Here is a 21,035-nt window from a genome sequence, read left to right on the forward strand (position 1 = left end):
CAGACACATCGTTTGTCATTCCCCAGATGGCAGTTGCGTTGGTCTAACATAAACCGAACAGCTTCTGTATATATATGTGTGCGTGCATACGTTTTATTTCAATTATACATGTATGTCTATTCATTTTTACAGGAAATACTATGGCGAATATCACCCGTTATTCGGTATCCATCATTTGAAACTGGGTAAGATATTATTGTACCTTGAACGGCTAGAGGAAGCACAAGAAAGATTAACAGAAGCTGAATTAGTACTGCGAGTGACACATGGGACGTTACACACTTTGTATCGTGAAGAACTGATGCCATTAGTGCAACAAGTACAACTAGAACTTCAAAGAATCCGATTGTAATGAGTGTAAATAATGATATAATGTTCTTTTAATGTAAAATATTACAGAATAAGCTGCATGCATTTTTCTAGTAAAGTATTTGCTAACCTAAAAAGGAAAGAATATTTCTAGTTGAGTTGAGAATGAAGTCAGATATCTTGCTCTCCTCATCATTACCAATTCTTGAGCTTTGTTATCAATTAGAGCCTCAAGTATTATGACCTTACGTTCCAACAAAATTTCGAGATGTCTTGGACCAAGAACTTCCCAAAGTTCACAAGTTACATGGACATGGAGAAACCGGTTGCATTTTCTTCATAGTATGAATGTGCCCTGTTCACCCCTGCTGTATAACATCATAATGACAGAAAAATAAATTACTTAGGTTTTCTCAAAGAAACAAAATATTATGCTAAAATCGATTTTGCCCCCCCCCCCCCCCAAAAAAAAAAAGTAGCGTGGTTTCGAAATCGGGATGTTTTGTCTTTTCTCTTGTTTTGTTCATTATTTGAGGGTTATTTTGGAAATGGTTAGGTACGCGTAATGTTGCGTTTTCGCATGGAACTTCTTTCTTCAAATTGCTTAGTAAAGCAATAAATACAACTGATAAACAAATTGTGACCGTCATATTCTAATGAATACAAAAATACATTTGCCCCAGCAGTAAGTACAGGTATTTGCACCAGTCTATATATTACCAGACGCAATCGCAAGAATCATCAGAACAAAAGAAACAAATTGGCTAAAGAAAAGTTTATATGAAACCTTCTGAAATTAGGATTACAAAATACTATGAGCTGGGAGCTCACCAATAATACTTGTCCCAAATTCCTGATGGAAGACCGTCTTCCTTGTTTCCGCCTTCCTTGGCTATCTTTGGATCCGGCTCGTCTTCACATGGTCCTCTGCTCTAACGCCGTTTGCTGGAGATCTGACTGCTGTGAAGAACTAGAGCCAAAGAGTGATGAGATCCTGCTGGGTTACAAAACCGCACTGCTCATCCATGGTGCCGCCTGGTGGTCGCTTCTGTAACTATCCCAACATTCTCCTGGTGGTACTTTTGTAATAATAATTAATTAAATCACTTTCGTAGTTACCCAACCAACCTTCCATATGCTATTCTTGAAATGACTTCTTGTCTCGTCCTACAATTATCTTCTCCAAATGAGTCAGTGCACTCTTTAACTCGAAAATTGCAGATACAGCCATTGCTGTGACGTTTCTTGCTGCCACTTCTTTCAACACAAACTGTATTAATTCTCTTTTAAACTGTACTGACTGCTTGGCAAAATCTACATATGCGCAAGTTTTACGCAGACTCCTTTCGTGTCGAGAGCCCAATTAGTGCTACTTACATTATTAACATCATACATCCCAGTATGCTACTCTTGAAACAATATTTAATTGAACAACTCTTATAGCTACTCGAATAGGTGTATACTTTTTGTGTCTTATTTCATAGCTTCCCCAACAGGTATATATGTTTTGTGTCTTATTTAATAGCTGTCCCAACAGGCATATATTTTTGTATCTTATTTCATTGGCCCTAAACTAAAGTTGCCATATTGAATTGAAAGCAAGCCCAGAGACCAGCTGTATTTGTGTAATTGGGGGGACAAATTTCAGAATTACACATATTGTTTGATTTTATAAAAAAAAATAATATTACCACCGTTGCTTCTAACACTAATAACCACTGTTATTAACTACCAACCAATTAAAAGAAAATAATTGGTACCAAATTAAAGAAAATACAAAACATAATTTACTTTACCTTCATATTTCCTGGAGCCTCTTCACTTTTGAAGAAGAGCCCTATTTTCCAGAACCGTTTTATGGAAAATATTGACTGGTCATTTTCAAGTTCATCTGAAGACAAATTTCAGTCATCACAAGCTCTGTTGACATTCTGTCTCCATCATCATATCATAAAGTTTTGATTACACTAAACACTCGTTCGACATGTGCATTACTGGCTGGTATAGCAAAAATATAATGCATTATTTTGGCCAAGTCTGGTACATCTGCTTTCTCGAAGATGAACTTCATATTTACAGTAGTTTTTATCCTTCTTCCAGCCAAGTGGTGATATTATAGATTTCAAAACGAAGATCTTATTATAGAGTTCATTTCCATCGATACTAATTTTAAGTTTCATCCCCACCTCTGTCAAATTATTATTAAATGAAAACAATGTTGGCGCCGTACTATAATACAAGCACAACAATGATGAAAAAATTTAAACCAACCCTTTTGTTACACTAAAAATATAAACATTGTAAATAACTTAACAACCATTAAGTATAAGATATATTAAAATGTATTATAGCTAATTTAAGCCTGTAGATGTAGTTAATTGGCTCGTAGATCTTTAGAATGTATTTCAAACCTGGCCACTCCAGGCGGCGTGCAATCTTTCTAGAAATTTGTTTGTATTGCCTTCCTCTATATTATCAAATCTTGTCAAAAGTCAATAAATGAGCCATTTTGCTTCTAAGTTCTTTCACGACGCTTTATTGTTTTTAATTTTTTTTTTTTAATGAAGCTGATCTACAGTAAAATGCAAACTGAAATCAAGTAATGTTCTAAATATACGTAAATATTCAGGTAACGCCAGTTTACTAAGCGTTTCCATAACAAACGATTACCTATAACACAATATAGAATCCAATATCTATAACAATTATACACTTTGCATAACACACCATAAATTTTCTGGAAAACTTCTGCTTGAAATTTATTCTCATTTCTGTTGTCTATTTTCTTCTGCATGCACAAATTTTAAGGGAAGACTATTGGTTCATATCGCTGATGACGTGCGTCTCATCACTGATGACGAGGATCTTTTACTTCTTTTGGCTGTAAACCTTCAACCAGGATCGTTCTAGTTGTCGTACTTTCAGCTCCCTGTCACCGCATTACGTAGACGTGGCGAGGTCCATAAAGAATTTCTGTTTAGCTCGAAATTCAGTTTTCTTTGAAGCTACAGATTAAAGACGTACAGGAATATGAATATAATCAATGTTACCTAATTGCCCGAACCTTAGCAGCATAGTAGCAACTTTTCTCCCTCCTCTTCCACCGTGGCTGTACTGACACCAGCATCATCTACAGATATGATATCTTTATTTTTGTGTTTTTGTGTTATTCCTGTCCACCTTTTTAATTCTTTTTTATTCGATCCTGATAATCAGTATAACAATTTCAATTTCACGCTCCCTTCCACTGCAAAATGTTAAACTTCGCCAATTGTCTCTGGCAAATTCAGATGATAGGTGAGCTCCTTTGCCGTAATGCTCCCTTCACTAACTACGGTTACCTTACTTCGGCCACCTGACAGTAGCTGGAACTCACATAAGCATAGAAATAAACTTAACTTCTACATTTGCATAGAATATACTTAATAATTTCATGAACTATTATCGACGTTATTATTGAATATTCCTATAGGGCTCAAGAATCGAACTTCACGAGTGGAATACGGGGACGTAGGGGGCATTGAGTTGCTCGATTATTTTTAAGATTTTCTGGTAGAGAGGGGATTTACCGTACGAGCTGTTATAATAATGTTTTCACTTTCGTTAAGTCGAACCCAGTTGTTACACAAGATAGTCCTGATATTAATAGGTAAGCATTTTATTTAATTGTAACAAACAGGTATATTCACAGTTATGTTAATTTCAACCTTGTACGGCCACCAGCAAATGCGTTTGCTTTCGTACGTACTGTTTTGTCAATATTAAACTTTCCGGACGAGCGATGGGCTCAGCCCATCGTACAACAGACGATGGGCATAGTCTTCCCGGCTTGTTTCCGAATGAACCAGCATATCTTCAGTGCGCATTCATTGGTACCATTTCGCTTAAATATAAACCGCTAGATGTAGACAGACACAAAAAAGCAAGTGGACAAGAAAAAAAAAACTTATACTGCCTCAGCTATAATGTATCCTTGTACGTTTCTGAATGTTGTGAATTTTTTCACACGTGGGCCAATTATCGGTAAACTTTTCTCTTGCGTAAGTGCAAATAGTGAATTTTCTAATGAAATGTGAAAGATATATATTCAGTTTTAAAGATATTTTGTTAAGAGTTATTTCAGTAATAATTATTGTCAATACGTGTACAACAATTTCTAATACAATGTCGTAACTTTTTTTCTTTCCCAAAATACATTAGCAAAAAAATTTAAGAACAATTATTATTATAAGTATAACAAGTTACATATCTCATGAAGGAGATATCTCTTCAACATGTATTATATTTCAAATTATGTAATGAAAATCGCGTTAATTACTCCATTTGAACAATATAATTCTCTAGTTGCAGAAAAATAACATCTGTTTTTATAAATTGGCAAAACATCATGCAAGGGAGATATTCACTTTTACTGACAACAATTTTCACTTATTTTTTAATGAAACGAGCTGGTGAGTCATTGATATATATAATTTTCTAACATATACATCTCCGCTTCTTGTTCTTACCTGAAAAATAATCTCTTTTTTCAATATACAAGCATTATATGTACTTGTTCTTAGTAAATTAATATGTAAATGCTGTAAAGTTGTTGAACTTTTTTAAAATATACTGTATTATTAACAATTTTAATTTGTAAAATAAAGTTATTTATTGTTTCAAAAAAAGTATAAAATTTATGTTTTTATTATTTTATGTACAAGCTATATAACTATTTTTTAATGTCACTTTGTCTTTAAAATTAGCGAGAAAATATAAAATTATAAAATAATTGTAAAGTTACTACACAGTAAAAAATGGTTGTGTTAATTCAACTCAATTTTAACACAAGGCAGTGGCTCCAGCGTGACTACCACTATGCGGTGTTAGTTCAACACAGACCCCGTGGTGTTGGCGTTTAACACAGGGGGTGTGTTACGTCTTTAACACACAACCGGTGTTGAGCTGTGTCGTAAGCGTTAATGAACCACAAAATTACTCCCTCAAAATATATTAAATCGCCTATATGCGTAATGTGTTTATATTATGCTGAATCTAAAAAACACTTTAAGCAAGTAAAAAAATACTCCAGTGACGGGGAGGAGGGCACGAACCACCAATCTTTCGATTACTAGCCGCGTGTTCTTCCGACTTGGCCACGGAGGCGATGAGGAAAACGTCGCTTGTAGAGGGATAATTTGTTGAGGTCTTTTGAATTTGGTTAAACAGAGTGCTTTTTTAAGCCGAGTATATTCGACGATAACCGTTCGGGATAAGATAAAATCTGCTCGCCATGTAATTTTATAACAAAATGACGAGTGTCTATTTACTTTATTTTATAGTTCTTCCATATTCACTTTCAAATGATCGGCGACAGTTGCCATCTAATAAAGTTGATGCGTTTGTTGCTTCTAGTACACAATCGCTTGGAAAAAGAAGCAATAAATGCATCAAATGTGGGAAATGAAATTTTGCGTATACCTGGATTTGTTTAAGTATTTCTTTCTACTGTGTTTGTCTGTAGCTTCAATTCATAAGCCTTTATAATTAGATGCTCAACATATTTGGCAATCACGCACAAAACAACACCGAAGATTCTACACTTGTGTTAATTTAACACACAGGTTGTGTGTCATTTCAACTATTGGCATTTGACACACAACTCCAAATGGAGAGCGTGTTGTTCTAACCACTTGTTTGTGTTATATTTTAACACAATCGTGTTAACACATAGGCATGTCGTTGAAATAACACAACAATTTTTTACAGTGTAGTAATACCACTATTACTAGTCCTTTGAAGAATCCGGTAGCTCACCGGCGTTCTTGATTCTTTACGTACTTTTCGCAAACTTAGCCACTTCCAGCAAAAGGATGAAATCTGTTTGAGGTATAATCATTTTCGAAAGTATTGAAAGTCTTTAAAATTGGGCAACTTAAACAGGGTATAATTTTATGTGATATAAAGGAAACTGTATTGTGATCAGTTAATTCATTCAGGAGTTACTCACGAAATCTCATTACACTTTCCGCATTTTTCTTTTGTGCATTACTGTAATAGTAGTTTAAAAGGGCTAATTCCTGTTTCGCAGAATGCATTGTTAGTGTGCAGCGTTTCCAAGGTTATCCACTCCTATTTTGCAGAAGTGCACTAGCAGCTAAATGCCGACAGGTAATTCATCTCGATTACCTCCTGTTCTGCAGAACCGTATGAACAGTTTTGATAGTACCTCAATATTAGAAATATTTGCCGAAAAAAAAAATAATAAAACAGGGAAAGGCGCGGCTCGGAATAGAGCTTTTTCGCGCAAGTCCAATCATGATATACTGCAATGAGAATATACACAAACACGCACACACACACACACACAAATGAAAAAAATCATTTACATTGAACAATGATATCATGAACCTTAGTAAATATGGTAAACAGGAGCGACTCTTAATATCGCCTTGTCTTCATTGAAGTATAATTTCAATCAACTATCCAAATGAATGCAATGAGATATTTCATTAAAGTATGGAATAAGGCCAAACTTATCAGACTAAACCTGATCTTAAGAACCCGAATGCGACTTTCTAAACGTCTCATTAAAGTTAAATTGCCTGCTTCCAGCAGCCGCATTGACACCTCATTCTCGGACAGTTCTTGCTTCAAAAGTAAAATGAATTTGCATATGTTGGAATGACCTTTCTCTCAACTTTATAATATATATATATATATATATATATATAGTGAAACCTGTCTTCAGCGGAATCGAGCGGGACACGCAAAAATTTCCGTTAAAGTCAGGTTTCCGCTTAATGGAGGTAGATCTTTCCTTTAAAGAAAATGCTTAAAACGGACATACTGAGAATAAATATAGGTGTACGTAACTTGTTCAATTACAGTACTTCTTCCTTCTACGGATTAATACACAAAAAAATGTTTTGTTTATTTTTCCCAGTAGTCAAGCAGGATTTTCTGTATACACTGCTGCTTGGCTGCGATATAGTTCAGGATACAGAAAAGCTTTCTCTGGAATTTTGAAAGTCCTCTGAGCTCTTTCCTACTTGTTTGTACGACACGCGATAGGGATATATAATTCCTGCTTTGTTGCGTCAATTCCTATTTTCCAGAAGCTTGTTTTATCAATTTTCTCATTTTTGTCGGCTGCCGCTAGTCGCTACACAAGCGGAACTGAAGTACGCTGACACAAAGAAGACTGACAGCTGACATGCTCCGAAGGACCAGCCGAAACTTGTAGAGGTGAAATCCCGGTGAATATGAGTAGTGGTTGGCAAAGGTCAACATTGTCCATAAAGATTTAAGAAAAGAACGAAGAGTTTATCGCAGACAGTGTAATGTATATGTTAGCCCTCTATGTCTAAAAAATTTTCTAATCCGTGTAGTCTGAAACTCAGAATTTTCCGTTAAAGTTTTAATTTGCTTTCCGTTGTCCGAATAACACAGTTTCCGCTTAATGAAGGGCCTTTTACACGTTTTTTACTCCAAAATTCATGGGACCGTGAAATATTTCCGTTTAAGACAGTTTTCCGTTTAATAAAGGGTCCGTTGAAGGCAGGTTTTACTGTATATATATATATAATGTGTGTATACAGTATGTTTTGTATGTATGTAGATTTAAAAAAGTCGTAGATACGTATGTATAGAAAGAAATCTGTTACTGATCGGTCTTTGAAAAAAAAAAAAACGAAATTAGTTGGATTAAGTTCTGACCCTTAAATCCCTATTCTACTACTGCTTCAAGTTCGAAAATGTTATTATTCTCATTGTTTACCTTAATTTTTAATATTCCAGCACAAACACCCCTTATGATGTCCATTTACTCTTCTCATTTCCATACTTTCATTCTCACTGTCGCGTTGTGATTACTCCGATTGGTTAGAAAAGCGTGACAAACTTATCACCATCAAAACGCGTATTTCAGACTTCGACCGTTTCTGATTTTCCAAACACTGCATACTCCAAAAGAATACATCCACGTGATTTTTTGCAGGAGAAGGCAAAGTTTGTCCTCAGGTTTTGTATTTTTAATAAAGTTATAATAAGAGAAAGGATTTGCAAAGAAGTCGCACTGAGGCTGATTTATTTGATATCTCGGTCCTCATGGAGTATCACATGACATAATCAGTAAGAACGATAGGAACTTCTACTTAGTGGGGTGTTCAAAACAAAAGAGGGTGTGTACCCAGAATAATGACATACATCTTCACACGAACTCAAAGAAAACAATATTTTTATGCCCAGGGGTGTGTTTAAGCAAATTTGGGAGAATATTAGGGGTGTTGGGATGTGCAGAATACTCCCTGGGCATATCTATTTTTAGAACAGAAGTTGTAAACATATAAAACTACTGCAGCTTTAAATTCAGAAAATATTTACTTATGCGCGGAAACTTAATACAAACTATTCATTTACTTGTTAAGGAGAGGCCTTTGTGGAGTCCATGGATGTATTGCAATATGTTGTGTGTACTTGACAACCGAGAGTAGCAGAGCCATTTTAACGGTGCCATAGCCACTTAGCCGGGGGCCCCACAAGCAGAATGGCATGTATTAGGAGCAAAATTTAGTCATAAAGATCACAACACACTTGTTTGCTCTTGGGCCTAATATACTGTTAAAACGGCACTGCAGAGTAGATTAGACTGGACAGTAGATTAAACGGCACTAGCTCGGGGCCCCATTAGGTGCGGGGCCCGATTGGCGGAAATCGGTCCAATCGGCTTAAGGTCGGCCCTGGTGGCATCTATATGCACACTCCTGCCACCTATTTTGGGAAGAGGAAGTTGTATTCATATTAAACGATACAGTCTTTATTTGTAGTAGTTACGGTATTCCATACCTAATCTAATCTTAATTATACAGTAATGTCAGTAAATAAGAAATTATCCCTGTGGATAGTGTGAAATGTGTATACCGATACCTAATGCGCAGTCCAATACCAACTGAACAAACGTGAGCTCAGTCAACTCCAGTATCGAGATAGTATCCCAGAATCGAAACTGCGACTCCGTTTCACGGCGATGTTTCTTCCATATTTCGTCAACCAATGAGTTACCTCCATCAAAAGACTCGACGTATGTTTTCTTTTGTAAGAGCAGCAGTTGTGACTTCATGTCAATAACGAGACCTCTTGATATGTGCAGCGCAAAGCGTGGATTCCGCTTTGCCTTGAGTTGTAATTCCAGCTTGAATTAAAATATCCACCCATCTACTGTCTTCCAGAAGATGGCCCAAAGCTCGCATGGCAGCTTGCTTGATGTACGCCCACTCATCATTAGTAGAAACTTGGGAACTCTTTGGAAGGGCGTACTGAACCTGTTTGCATATAGCATACAGTGGCTGATCGAGAACAAGAACTGGCGTTTGCTTCTCATTGACATGTCTTATGATGTCTTTCATAGTTCTCATAGAATGCAAGATCGTGGCAGGTGAATGAGACGGTTCCGCAAACAGTGGTAAACTTGCAATTTTTATTGTCGCTGAAATGATTCATGATACGATGCCCAATTTAGATGCTCCCCAGATTCAGATGTGACCTGATCTATCCAAGACCTATCCAATAAAAGTACATCCTCTGAAATAGCAGGAATCACAAGCTGGTCATATTCAAAATAAGATAATCTATTTAAAGTTAACAAACTTGATGGTGCGTTCGTGTACTTCGTAGGAAATGAGTGAACTTTCCTTGGGTTTGATCTATCATTTACAGCGTCAATGTTCGGAAGAACGTGAGGAGTCCCATCATCGAAATGGCTGTCCCGTGGAATGAATCGCTTGCTGTCGATGAGGTTGGATTGTGGTCAATGTTGTCACAACAGGCGGTAGTAAGAACATTGCACTTCAACGAAGCAGAACACACAATGCTTTCTCTTACATACAATCGATAAATATTGTTGGCTACTTCAGTAGATACAACTCTTAAACGGTCATACAAGATCGAAAATCCCAAACTATGCATTGTGTCCACCAAGTCTCGCTTTCTTGTCTAACAATATATGTTAAAGACAAGAAAAGTAAGCAGTGGCATTTCTCTTTCTCGATCATGCCGTGTAGATCCTGTTGAAGCTTGGCTACCCCTTATTCTCTTCACTGCATTAAAGCATAGAAGTTAAGAAATTGCAATGACTGATTACTTTCGGTTCGGTTTCAGTATCCGTTTTTATTCCTGTACCATTTAGTGTCATATTGACAAATGCCAGCAGAGACTCCGGAATATTTGCTGATTCTGCAGTAAGCGGTAAAATTTCTTCATGATTTGTCGACGTAGACTCACTAGAGCTTGTTCGAAATATGTCCTTTCTAATAATTTCTGCAACTTTTGCCAAGGAATATGCTTCAGTGTCATAGTCTCGAATTTGAGTGGAAACATTCTCAGCAACATCTTTTTTGAACGCTATCATCCATTCTTTGCTTAGGCCGTCCCACACTTCCAGTTCCGGGCACATATCTCGAATACATTCTCTTAAGCGGGTCGAATACGCGCTGTAAGTAAAGTCGAGTAATGTGTGACATCCGGAAAACAACATATGAATCACTCTCGTTCTTCCTTCATATATGAAATTATCTCGGCCTATATCGTCAATTTGACGTCATCGTTCAGTCACTCTATGGTTGGTGGCAACGTTTTCGTGGTTCCTCACTCGATTATAGACTGACCTCAAACCGTTAGCATGATATTGAGCATCTTGAACGAACATAGAAAGACCAGCTAGCTTTGCTAATAATTGTGAATCTTTTAATAAAATTGCACCCTCCCGTACCTTCTTGTCAATTCCTTCCGTTGCAACTTTATGCAATTCGTTTCTACGAGCAATTCTCTTTCACAGCTGGCGGGACTGATGTTCTGGTTTTCACAGGTGATGCAATAGATTCCTTCTCAACTTCTGCCATTCGTTTTCGAGCTCTATCCAGTCTGGTTGAGTTGAATTTCGCTCTACATGTCTTGCACCACACTGCATTGTTAGACCGAAGTGTAGTTTCAAACCCGCTTTTCTCCTTAAGAACTCCCACATTAAATGGAACATGATGAATTACACTAAGCTTCTCAAATTGTTCCAAGTGTTTCGAAAGCCTGCGATAACCATTCTCCAAACCATACTTGCTTTTGTCATTGTTTCTTTATGGTTGTATTAGAACCTCATTTTTTTTCTCTTTTGACACAAAGCATATAGCGTCGAATCGAAAGTCACTTTTCTGTCTTTTTGCCTGGATTGATCTTTTGCTACACAAAATAATTTGTCCATTCTTGCAGTGTCACATTACCACTAGTAACATAAACAAAGTACGGTACTCTGCTGCTAAACACACAAAAAAACTACTGTTTCGACACTAGACAAATAATAAATTTCACAAGGGGAGTATCCACAGCACTACCATTTATATAGTATTACCCTTCCATCACCACGGAACAAGGAAAACTGCACAGTACCGTTTACATAAATAGCGCGAAAATCACAAGAGAAACAATAGTGTGTTGCCGTCAAAACAACCATCACTACAGCAATATATAGCACAACGAAAAGTTCACTATTTCCCAAAATGTACTAAGCATATTATATCAATTGTACAGACCTAAAACCACTTCCAATTGTATTCTTCAAAATAAAAAAAAGAACTACAATCACCAACTTCCTTCCACACAGCACCCAGGGCCGTAACTTATGGGGGCAGGAGGGGCAACTTTCCCCAAGGAAGCTCCCTGTCGTTCGAGGGGCCCCACTTTAAGACAAAATTTTCTTACTCCATATACGATACGAACATGACATTATAAATGATGCGTCGAACAGGTTCGCTACATTACATAAACGAAACAGCACACAAGAGGTAAAAAACAAAAAAGAATGGTAGGCCTATTTCAATAAAAAAAATGTCTACTATTAGGATCCCTAGTAATAAAATATATTCGTATGGCTTTGAGATTTGTCAATATTGTCCCCTTAATTAATTTATGGAACAGGCCCAGGAGCGTGCGGAAGGGCCCACAGGCTCCAGGGGCCCAGGCCCGCAACCAGCCACAGAGGTTTGGGGGGGAATGAATATGTTAGGGGGGCAAGTCATTAAACATTCTCTTACCAATTGCTAAATTGTTTTTTGTATTAATAATTTGCATTTTGTGTTAAGGTCTGGAGGAGCCACGAAAAGTTTTATGGGTCAAGCCCCCCTCTGGTAGTGGGCCTGCAGTAAGAATAAAAGAAAGATGGAAAGAAGGAACCTATTTTCGAATTTTGCGGGAGGGCCCAAAACAACTTTTCCTAGGGGACCCAAGTACAGGGTGCGGCACGTAAAACCGGCCCGTCGTAATATTCTGGTATATTGTGTTTTTGGCAACACTTAAATAATCTACCTTCCTACCAAGAGATAACGTGTCGAGGTCGGGTCGACTTACGTGACCTGCAGCAGTCACGTGCAGCCGCAGCCAGTGAAACTTGTCGAAACCAGTTGAGAAAAAGGCCTCGTTGTGTTAAGCCGGGTGAGTGTCAGTGTGTGATAATGCCGTATTCGATACCCGAGCGTGTTGCCATTGTTGAAGGGTTCATTCTCACTGGATCTTTTGTGAAAACAAAGAATTTGTTTCGGGAGAAATTTCCAGGACGTTCTGTGCCAGCAAAAAGCACCATTCAGGAATTGATTGAAAAATGGCGGCGTACAGGATCGGTTCAAATGCTCCCAGGAACAGACGACCATCTGTCTGCACACCTGAATTAAAGATGCAGGTGGAGGAGATAATGACAAGAAGTCCTCGAAAGTCAACCAGGAGATTGAGTCAACAGGTTCATGCAAGTGAGAGAAGTTGCAGACGTGTTTTAAGGGGACTGAAGTAAAAACCGTACCGGATAAGTGTTGTGCAAGAACTGAAGGAGCCTGACCTGCAGAAGAGGGTGCATTTCTGTTCATGGCTGTTGAGCAATGTTGCCAGTGGTTTCTTGGATCCACTAATGCTCATCATGAGTGACGAGGCGTGGTTCCACCTGTCTGGGTACGTAAATTCCCAAAACAACCGGTATTGGTCGACAGAAAATCCACACGCAATCCAACAGGTACCCTTGCATGATGAGAAGTTTGGTGTGCCATTTCCGCCACACGCGTTATTGGGCCCATATTCTTTGAGACGACAGTGAACAGTGACGTGTATATGGGAATCCTGGAGGAGTTTTATACACACTTGACCGAAGAGGAGCGTCAGTTATGTTACTTTCAGCAGAACGGTGCAACATGCCACACATCAGCTGCATCATTGTCCCTTGTGCATGAGATGTTTACACCAGAGAGGACAATCAGCAAAGGCTTGTGGCCTCCTCGGTCACCAGACTTGTACACGTGTGACTTTTACTTATGGGGACTGTTAAAGGGAAGAATATACGAAACAAATCCACGCACAATTGAAGAACTCAAGACCAGGATCCAGGATGTCACCAATAGCATTACAACACAAGAACTGACAAGGGTATATATGAATCTCCTCAATCGTGCTCACATGTGTGTTGAAGTGGGCGGAGGACACTTTCAGCACCTGCTGTGAAGGCTGCTGTGAAGGTGAGAAGTCATATTCAATACATTACATTTCATTTATGTAGTAAGACTATTCATGGCTTTGGATTAATTGTTTTAACAAAAGAGACACTGACCAAAGCTTAAAACTTTACTTTATTTTAAATTATAATTTGTAACTGTTTCGGATATCTAGCATATCCTTCTTCAGACACGATTACCAATTGATGAATCATGGCAAGGAAGTTTGAATAACATAGAGAAGAAAAATAAATAAATAAATAAATAAATAAAAATAAAGGGCCCTTATAAGAACCAAAAATAAAGGAAGTGATTAATTGGAAAGTGAACACGAAGACTTATAGGATGGGCTGAAGGCCTCGGTAAATAAGAAAAATAAATAAATAAATAAAAATAAAAAAGTACAACAATGATTCTATATATGACTGTTAAAAGAATTTAAAAATTTTTATAACAATGAATATATATATGACGGTTAAAGAATTTAAACTCTGTTATAACAACATTTATATATATGTCTGTATTTTCATTAATTTCGATCGTGTCTGAAGAAGGATATGCTAGATATCCGAAACAGTTACAAATTATAATTTAAAATAAAGTAAAGTTTTAAGCTTTGGTCAGTGTCTCTTTTGTTAAAATAAATTCATTTATGTGTTGTAGTTAATCATATTCAATACATTACATTTCATTTTATGTGTTCACTTTACGTGCCGCACCCTGTATTAATGTTTGGCCCTCCAGAAAAAAAAAAAAATGAAGTTACGACGCTGGCAGCACCCCTTTTGTTTGAAAGGCAAAAACCAAGAACACCAACATTACATTACATCTTTCTCAACAGTGTTGTCATCTTAGATAATATGTATCGGCTGACTACAGATATCTCATTCAGTATTCATTATTGAGCATAGTAAGGTTAACTAATCAAGTTTTAACAAGTTTTATAAAAAATTGGATGCATTAAAGACGGTGTCCAACGCATTTATACTCCCGCGCTAGCAAATAGGCAACCATCCCAGGGACGTCATATAGGGGGTTTGGGGGCACTTGTCCCCTAATTTTGAGAAACATATCTACGTTAATCGCTTGTCTACTGGTATAAGAAAAACGTGAAACTCTTATGTGGGTATTGTCTCGCCCCCCCCCCCCTCCAGCCAAATCTGAAATGGCGACCCTGAACCGTACATTTAAGAAACACCAAAAGGGGATTTCAGCTTTGCGCCCTTCACAAATGAATGGGTATAGTCTGAAGAAAGAAATGTGATACGTGGAAATGTCAAATACAAATCAAATGCAGCAAATAGTACCCACTCCTATAGGTATGCAACCATGTCTGGCAAAGCCACCTACCGTAAATTTCAGCTTAGCTCCCCTTCGCAAATGATTGGGTATAGTCTGAAGAACATTTGTGCGAAGTGTGACCTTTTAATCACAAAATGCAGAGTTCACTAATGTCCGCCCCAGTTTGGCTTTAAACTCTAGTTCAACCTCAGAAATGACGTGATTCCTACAGTCAAAATGGTGTCCTCTAAGTGGACGAATCATTTCTGGGAAAAGAAGAAGTCACTTGGTGTTAGGTCCGGTAAGTGTGGTGTGGAGCAATATTTCATATCCTAATTCTACTGCCTTCACCATAGATGCATGGGTGGAATGAACTGGTGTACGGTCCGCCCACAAACAGTAGCACCCCTTTTGTAACCAACCGTTTCTTCTTCAGTTCATCTTGTAGCTTAGTTAGGTGTGGGAATAATAAGTTTGCCCCTGTGGTGGGCAATCTGTCACGATGATCCCTTCACACTCCCAGAAAACAGAAAGCGTCATCTTGGCGACAGACTTCTGCACTCATGCCTTTTTTACGAGTGGTTGAGGAAGGGTGATTCCATTGTTTGCTCATTTCCTTTGTTTCTGGGTCATAAAGATAAACCCAACTTTCGTCCATTGTTATTGGTCTGCCGAAAACATCCTCTTCATTCAACTCACAGTGATGCAATATTTCTCTTGTAACGTCCTCGCGATTTCTCTTCTGGCAAAATGTGAACAATCGTGGGAGGTACTGTTCTGATACTTTCTGAAGACGCAGCTGGTATTGAATGATATTCCAGGCAGACCCGTAACAAATACCTATTGCACACATAACACTTTTAATGTTTTTTCTCTTGTCTTCCATTATGATCTTTTCAACTTTCTCCATCAAGGTAGCATCATCAGTAAAAGAGTATCTAAACGGCGTGACAAACATCTTTTCATTTGAAGGCGGCGCTCCAAGTTCCCTTTAAATGCTGCTAGCTAATGGGAGGCCTGCGATATTGCCACGTTTATTTTGTACAATTCACTTCAGTCTATCTCCTGCCACCTGATCGCGCTGTAGTTCGCCTGCTTAGCTAAGCCATAGTCCACACCCCTTTGCCACTTGGCAACGTCGTGTCAGAGCTTGCGTTTTATTTGTTTAGCTAAAATGCCAAGATGTTTGTCACAGGCTTTAGATGTAGAGGTGTTCGCGGTAGTTATGTGTCCAATTTCGAATTGCCGTGCATACTTGGATACCATCACATAGAATGGGCTTTCATCCCAATAGACTTCTTTCATCTCTTTCCCTGAAGACGGAGGAACTTAAGGCGGCAGACTACTAAATATTTTTGAAAAACTTCCTCCCACTTTCTTCATTCCGCCATTTCATTCATTTCTCACAATCACCGTCTCCTTTAGCCTAACCGGCATAACCGTGGGACGTAAAACTCAAAGATTTCATTTCATTTTTTCCCTAAAGAAACTACTTATGCCATATAATAGGTTTGGTAATGAAATATGTGTTTCTGAAATACCAGCTTATTTCCCTGAGTTGCTTTTGAGAAAATCGTCCGAAAAGTATTAACTGCTCTGGATTTTCTCCAGAAAAATGACTTTGTACCATATTATATGGTGGTTAATCAAATATTGATTTATGTAATATAAAAATCGTTGGAACTACGAAGGAGTATCAAAAAGTCCATGTAATCACCTAGAACAGCGTTTCCCAACCGGTGTGCCGTGAATGAGCCGCTGGTGTGCCGCGAGGAAATCGAAATAAAATTATTAATTCCATAGCAATCAAATTGCAAGACATAGGGAAAAATGAGGACCTCTACTATGAATCTACAATTTCAAGTTTCAGACCTTGTTGCTTTTCTGTACATTTTTAATGTTGAAAAAAGTATTTGTTATCATTATATGACCATTATTGCTTCTTTATTGTTGCAGTCTATTTTGTAACTTGAAATTTTAAAATATCATTCGATCTTTTCGACAAACCAAACATGCATATAAATTACCTACATTAGTCTTTTAAAAGATCAAGAGATTTGTTCGTTCGTTATTTAGTGATCTTCCATCTTAGTGAAAGGTTGGATACAGTTTTCGAAAAAGAAAGTGTATATTTAAAAACCTGAGTCCAACATTACATTGCAATTGTTTTCTATTTTTAAATTGCAATAAAAAAATAAACATAATGATTTACCACGAGGAAAAAACCAGTGATCGAGCTTTTTGTCTATGAGAAGGAGATCAGTAATCATAGAAAAAAAATACCACGGTATTTTATAATTACAAATACGTAATAATATCTATAAGTGAGTGTGCCGCGAGAATTAAAGTTATACCTGTAGTGTGCCGCAAGTTGAAAAAGTTTGGGAAACGCTGACCTAGAAGGTGACGAACTACGAAACACCTCGAATATGCATTTTATACTTAGGTCCTTTGTTAAACACAAAAAACACTCGCTAGAACAACTATTTCCTTCTCTTTTTTTGCAAGTAAATCCCTGAAGACGCGATGATTGACAAGAAATGTTTCTACTTATTTTGTAATAACTTATTTATTTTGTAATAATTTATGTAAGTTTTATAAAATAAATAGAAATATTATTTAAAAAGTAGTAAACAAGAAAGGTAGACAGCATGATAAGTCATCAATTACCGTTGAGTTCATTTTTCTAGTCGCTGCCTTTATCTAGATTTTTAAGTAATTCAAATTCTGGTCACACTGTAATTTCTATGGATGGCAACACTGAAAATTCTTCCGATTGGTATTTTCGGGTGTAGAATAACATTATCTATTATTGTAGTAAGTTACATTTTATTACCTCTTTCCACTTACGAAAAACGGGCAAAAGAAAAATTATTAGTTTTTCAAAAATATTTAGTAGTCTACCCCCTTGAGGCATGGAGTGTCAATCTTGTCAATCATCGCGTCTTCAGGGATTTACTTGCAAAAAAAGAGAAGGAAATAGTTGTTCTAGCGAGTGTTTTTTGTGTTTAACAAAGGACCTAAGTATAAAATGCATATTCGAGGTGTTTCGTAGTTCGTCACCTTCTAGGTCAGCGTTTCCCAAACTTTTTCAACTTGCGGCACACTACAGGTATAACTTTAATTCTCGCGGCACACTCACTTATAGATATTATTACGTATTTGTAATTATAAAATACCGTGGTATTTTTTTTCTATGATTATTGATCTCCTTCTCATAGACAAAAAGTTCGATCACTGGTTTTTTTTTCCCGTGGTAAATCATTATGTTTATTTTTTTATTGCAATTTAAAAATAGAAAACAATTGCAATGTAATGTTGGACTCTTTTTCGAAAACTGTATCCAACCTTTCACTAAGATGGAAGATCACTAAATAACGAACGAACAAATCTCTTGATCTTTTAAAAGACTAATGTAGGTAATTTATATGCATGTTTGGTTTGTCGAAAAGATCGAATGATATTTTAAAATTTCAAGTTACAAAATAGACTGCAACAATAAAGAAGCAATAATGGTCATATAATGATAACAAATACTGTTTTCAACATTAAAAATGTACAGAAAAGCAACAAGGTCTGAAACTTGAAATTGTAGATTCATAGTAGAGGTCCTCATATTTCCCTATGTCTTGCAATTTGATTGCTATGGAATTAATAATTTTATTTCGATTTCCTCGCGGCACACCAGCGGCTCATTCACGGCACACCGGTTGGGAAATGCTGTTCTAGGTGATTACATGGACTTTTTGATACTCCTAATATCAACTAATATCAACGAGTAGTTCCAACGATTTTTATATTACATAAATCAATATTTGATTAACCACCATATAATATGGTACAAAGTCATTTTTCTGGAGAAAATCCAGAGCAGTTAATACTTTTCGGACGATTTTTTCAAAAGCAACTCAGGGAAATAAGCTGGTATTTCAGAAACACATATTTCATTACCAAACCTATTATATGGCATAAGTAGTTTCTTTAGGGAAAAAATGAAATGAAATCTTTGAGTTTTACGTCCCACGGTTATGCCGGTTAGGCTAAAGGAGACGGTGATTGTGAGAAATGAATGAAATGGTGGAATGAAGAAAGTGGGAGGAAACGGGAGAGCCCCGAGAAAACCCACGAGCACGGTGTTTGTCCACCACAAAGTCCACACGGCGCGAGCTGGAATCGAACCAGGGACCCCAAGCACCGGAGGTGAGCGCTCTACCACTGAGCCACCGCGCCCCCCAGTTTCTTTAGGGAGTAGTTACAAGTAAACATTTCAGTAGAAACTGAACCATGACATGAAATTTAAGAAATGGACCAAGGAAGTTTAATACGGTTGCCAATTACCTTTTATTTTTATTTTTTCCCCCTGACTGTACTACTTTGGAATATTTTACTTTCAAATAAATGTCATAAAATTATGTCTCTAGAATGGCTCCAGATGATCCAAGAAGATATATTTTGATATATTTTGTCCTAAATATTGGAGAGAAATAACTCTGAAATCGAATTGGTACTAAAGCCTGTGACAAACATCTTGGCATTTCAGCTAAACGAATAAACCGCAAGCTCTGACGCGATGTTGCCGATTGGTAAGGGGTGTGGTTATGGCTAAGCAGACGAACTACAGCGCGATCAGGTGGCAGGGGATAGACGTGGATGTGTACAAAATAAATGTGGCAATACCGCTGGCCTCTCATTTGCTAGCAGCATTTAAAGGGAACTTGGAGCGCCGCCTTCAAATGCCAAGATGTTTGTCACGCCGTTTACATACTCTTAAAATGTATGTAGTACCCACTAGCGGATTTAGAAGGTAAAAACTGGGGGAACAGCCAGAACCCAGACTGTGATAGATATATAGACTATTGTAAACTTTTAAAAAATACTTAAATAATGGCTTAAATTATTTTGTTACTCAAAAACCTGGGTGGCCTAGACCCCCGGACCCAGGCTAGATCCGCCGTTCAAAAATGAAATCTTTAAATTTTACGTCCCATAGTTATGCCGGTTAGGCTAAAGGAGACGGTAAAGATGAGAAATGAATGAAATGGTGGAATGAAGAACGTGGAACGAAACGAGAGAACCCTGAGAAAACCCACGAGCACGGTGTTTGTCCACCATAAAGTCCACACGGCGCAAGCTGGGATCGAACCAGGGACCCAAAGCCCCGGAGGTGAACGCTCTACCACTGAGCCACCGCGCCTCCTCTGGATTCGTCATTCAGTACAGATAGAAAAATATAGTCGGGGCAGTTATGTTTATGAAGCTTATAACTGCTTGCTGCTCAGAAACGCGACAAACGACAAGAAATTCGCAAAAGAAAAAAAAAATGACCGTAATTGCTAAAGGATTTTTATGAGTAATAAAATAAGCTTTTGTTAGATCAACAAATTTCATTCTTCCTGAAATATTTCTCAATGCGTCTCAAGAAAACAAATAGATGTACGAATATGATTTTAAAATGCATGTATAGGAGGGCTTCAACTATATAACCGAATATTTTAAATATTGATCTGCTTGGTAATGAAAATACAGTATGTTTGTGCATTTCAATTTTTCAAATATGATAATAATAATAATAACATATTTTAATTCATAGTTCTACTAAACTGTTTTCATACTTCGTTTTATTTTACTTTTACATATAAATAGTACGGGCCACTACACTAAATTTTTTCTTTCCAATTTCTTAAATTAAATCACATTATACTGCAGTTATTACTCTAACATTTATGTGTGATATACTAAGAAAATTACAAGGCATTTTCGGATGAACATGCCGATTTTGATAAACATCATATGTATTTTCTAGGGATGGGCAAAACCGGTTTTTATAAAAACCGAAAACCGGTTTCTATAAAAACCGAAACCCGAAAAACCGACATTTCGGTTTTCTCCAAAACTGGTTTCGGTGAAAACTTTTCGAAAACAAAACTATTTCTGTGGAAATGGATTCGG

General features: G+C 37.2%; 1 protein-coding gene across 5 annotated transcripts in view; it reads left to right on the top strand.

The window, feature by feature from the left end:
* Positions 1-2,828, top strand: part of Smyd3 (SET and MYND domain containing, class 3) — a 37,261-nt gene extending 34,433 nt beyond the window's left edge. For all 5 annotated transcript variants that reach the window (XM_081764233.1, XM_081764234.1, XM_081764236.1 and 2 more), the window contains exon 9: positions 133-2,828. In XM_081764233.1, the coding sequence (XP_081620359.1) occupies positions 133-352 (220 nt within the window). In that variant the 3' untranslated portion in view covers positions 353-2,828. The remainder of the gene's footprint in view (positions 1-132) is intronic.
* Positions 2,829-21,035: the final 18,207 nt, after the last annotated feature.

This window comes from Thermobia domestica, chromosome 7, assembly GCF_964235325.1.
Source record: "Thermobia domestica chromosome 7, izTheDome1.hap1.1, whole genome shotgun sequence".
In the NCBI taxonomy this organism is placed as follows: domain Eukaryota; kingdom Metazoa; phylum Arthropoda; class Insecta; order Zygentoma; family Lepismatidae; genus Thermobia; species Thermobia domestica.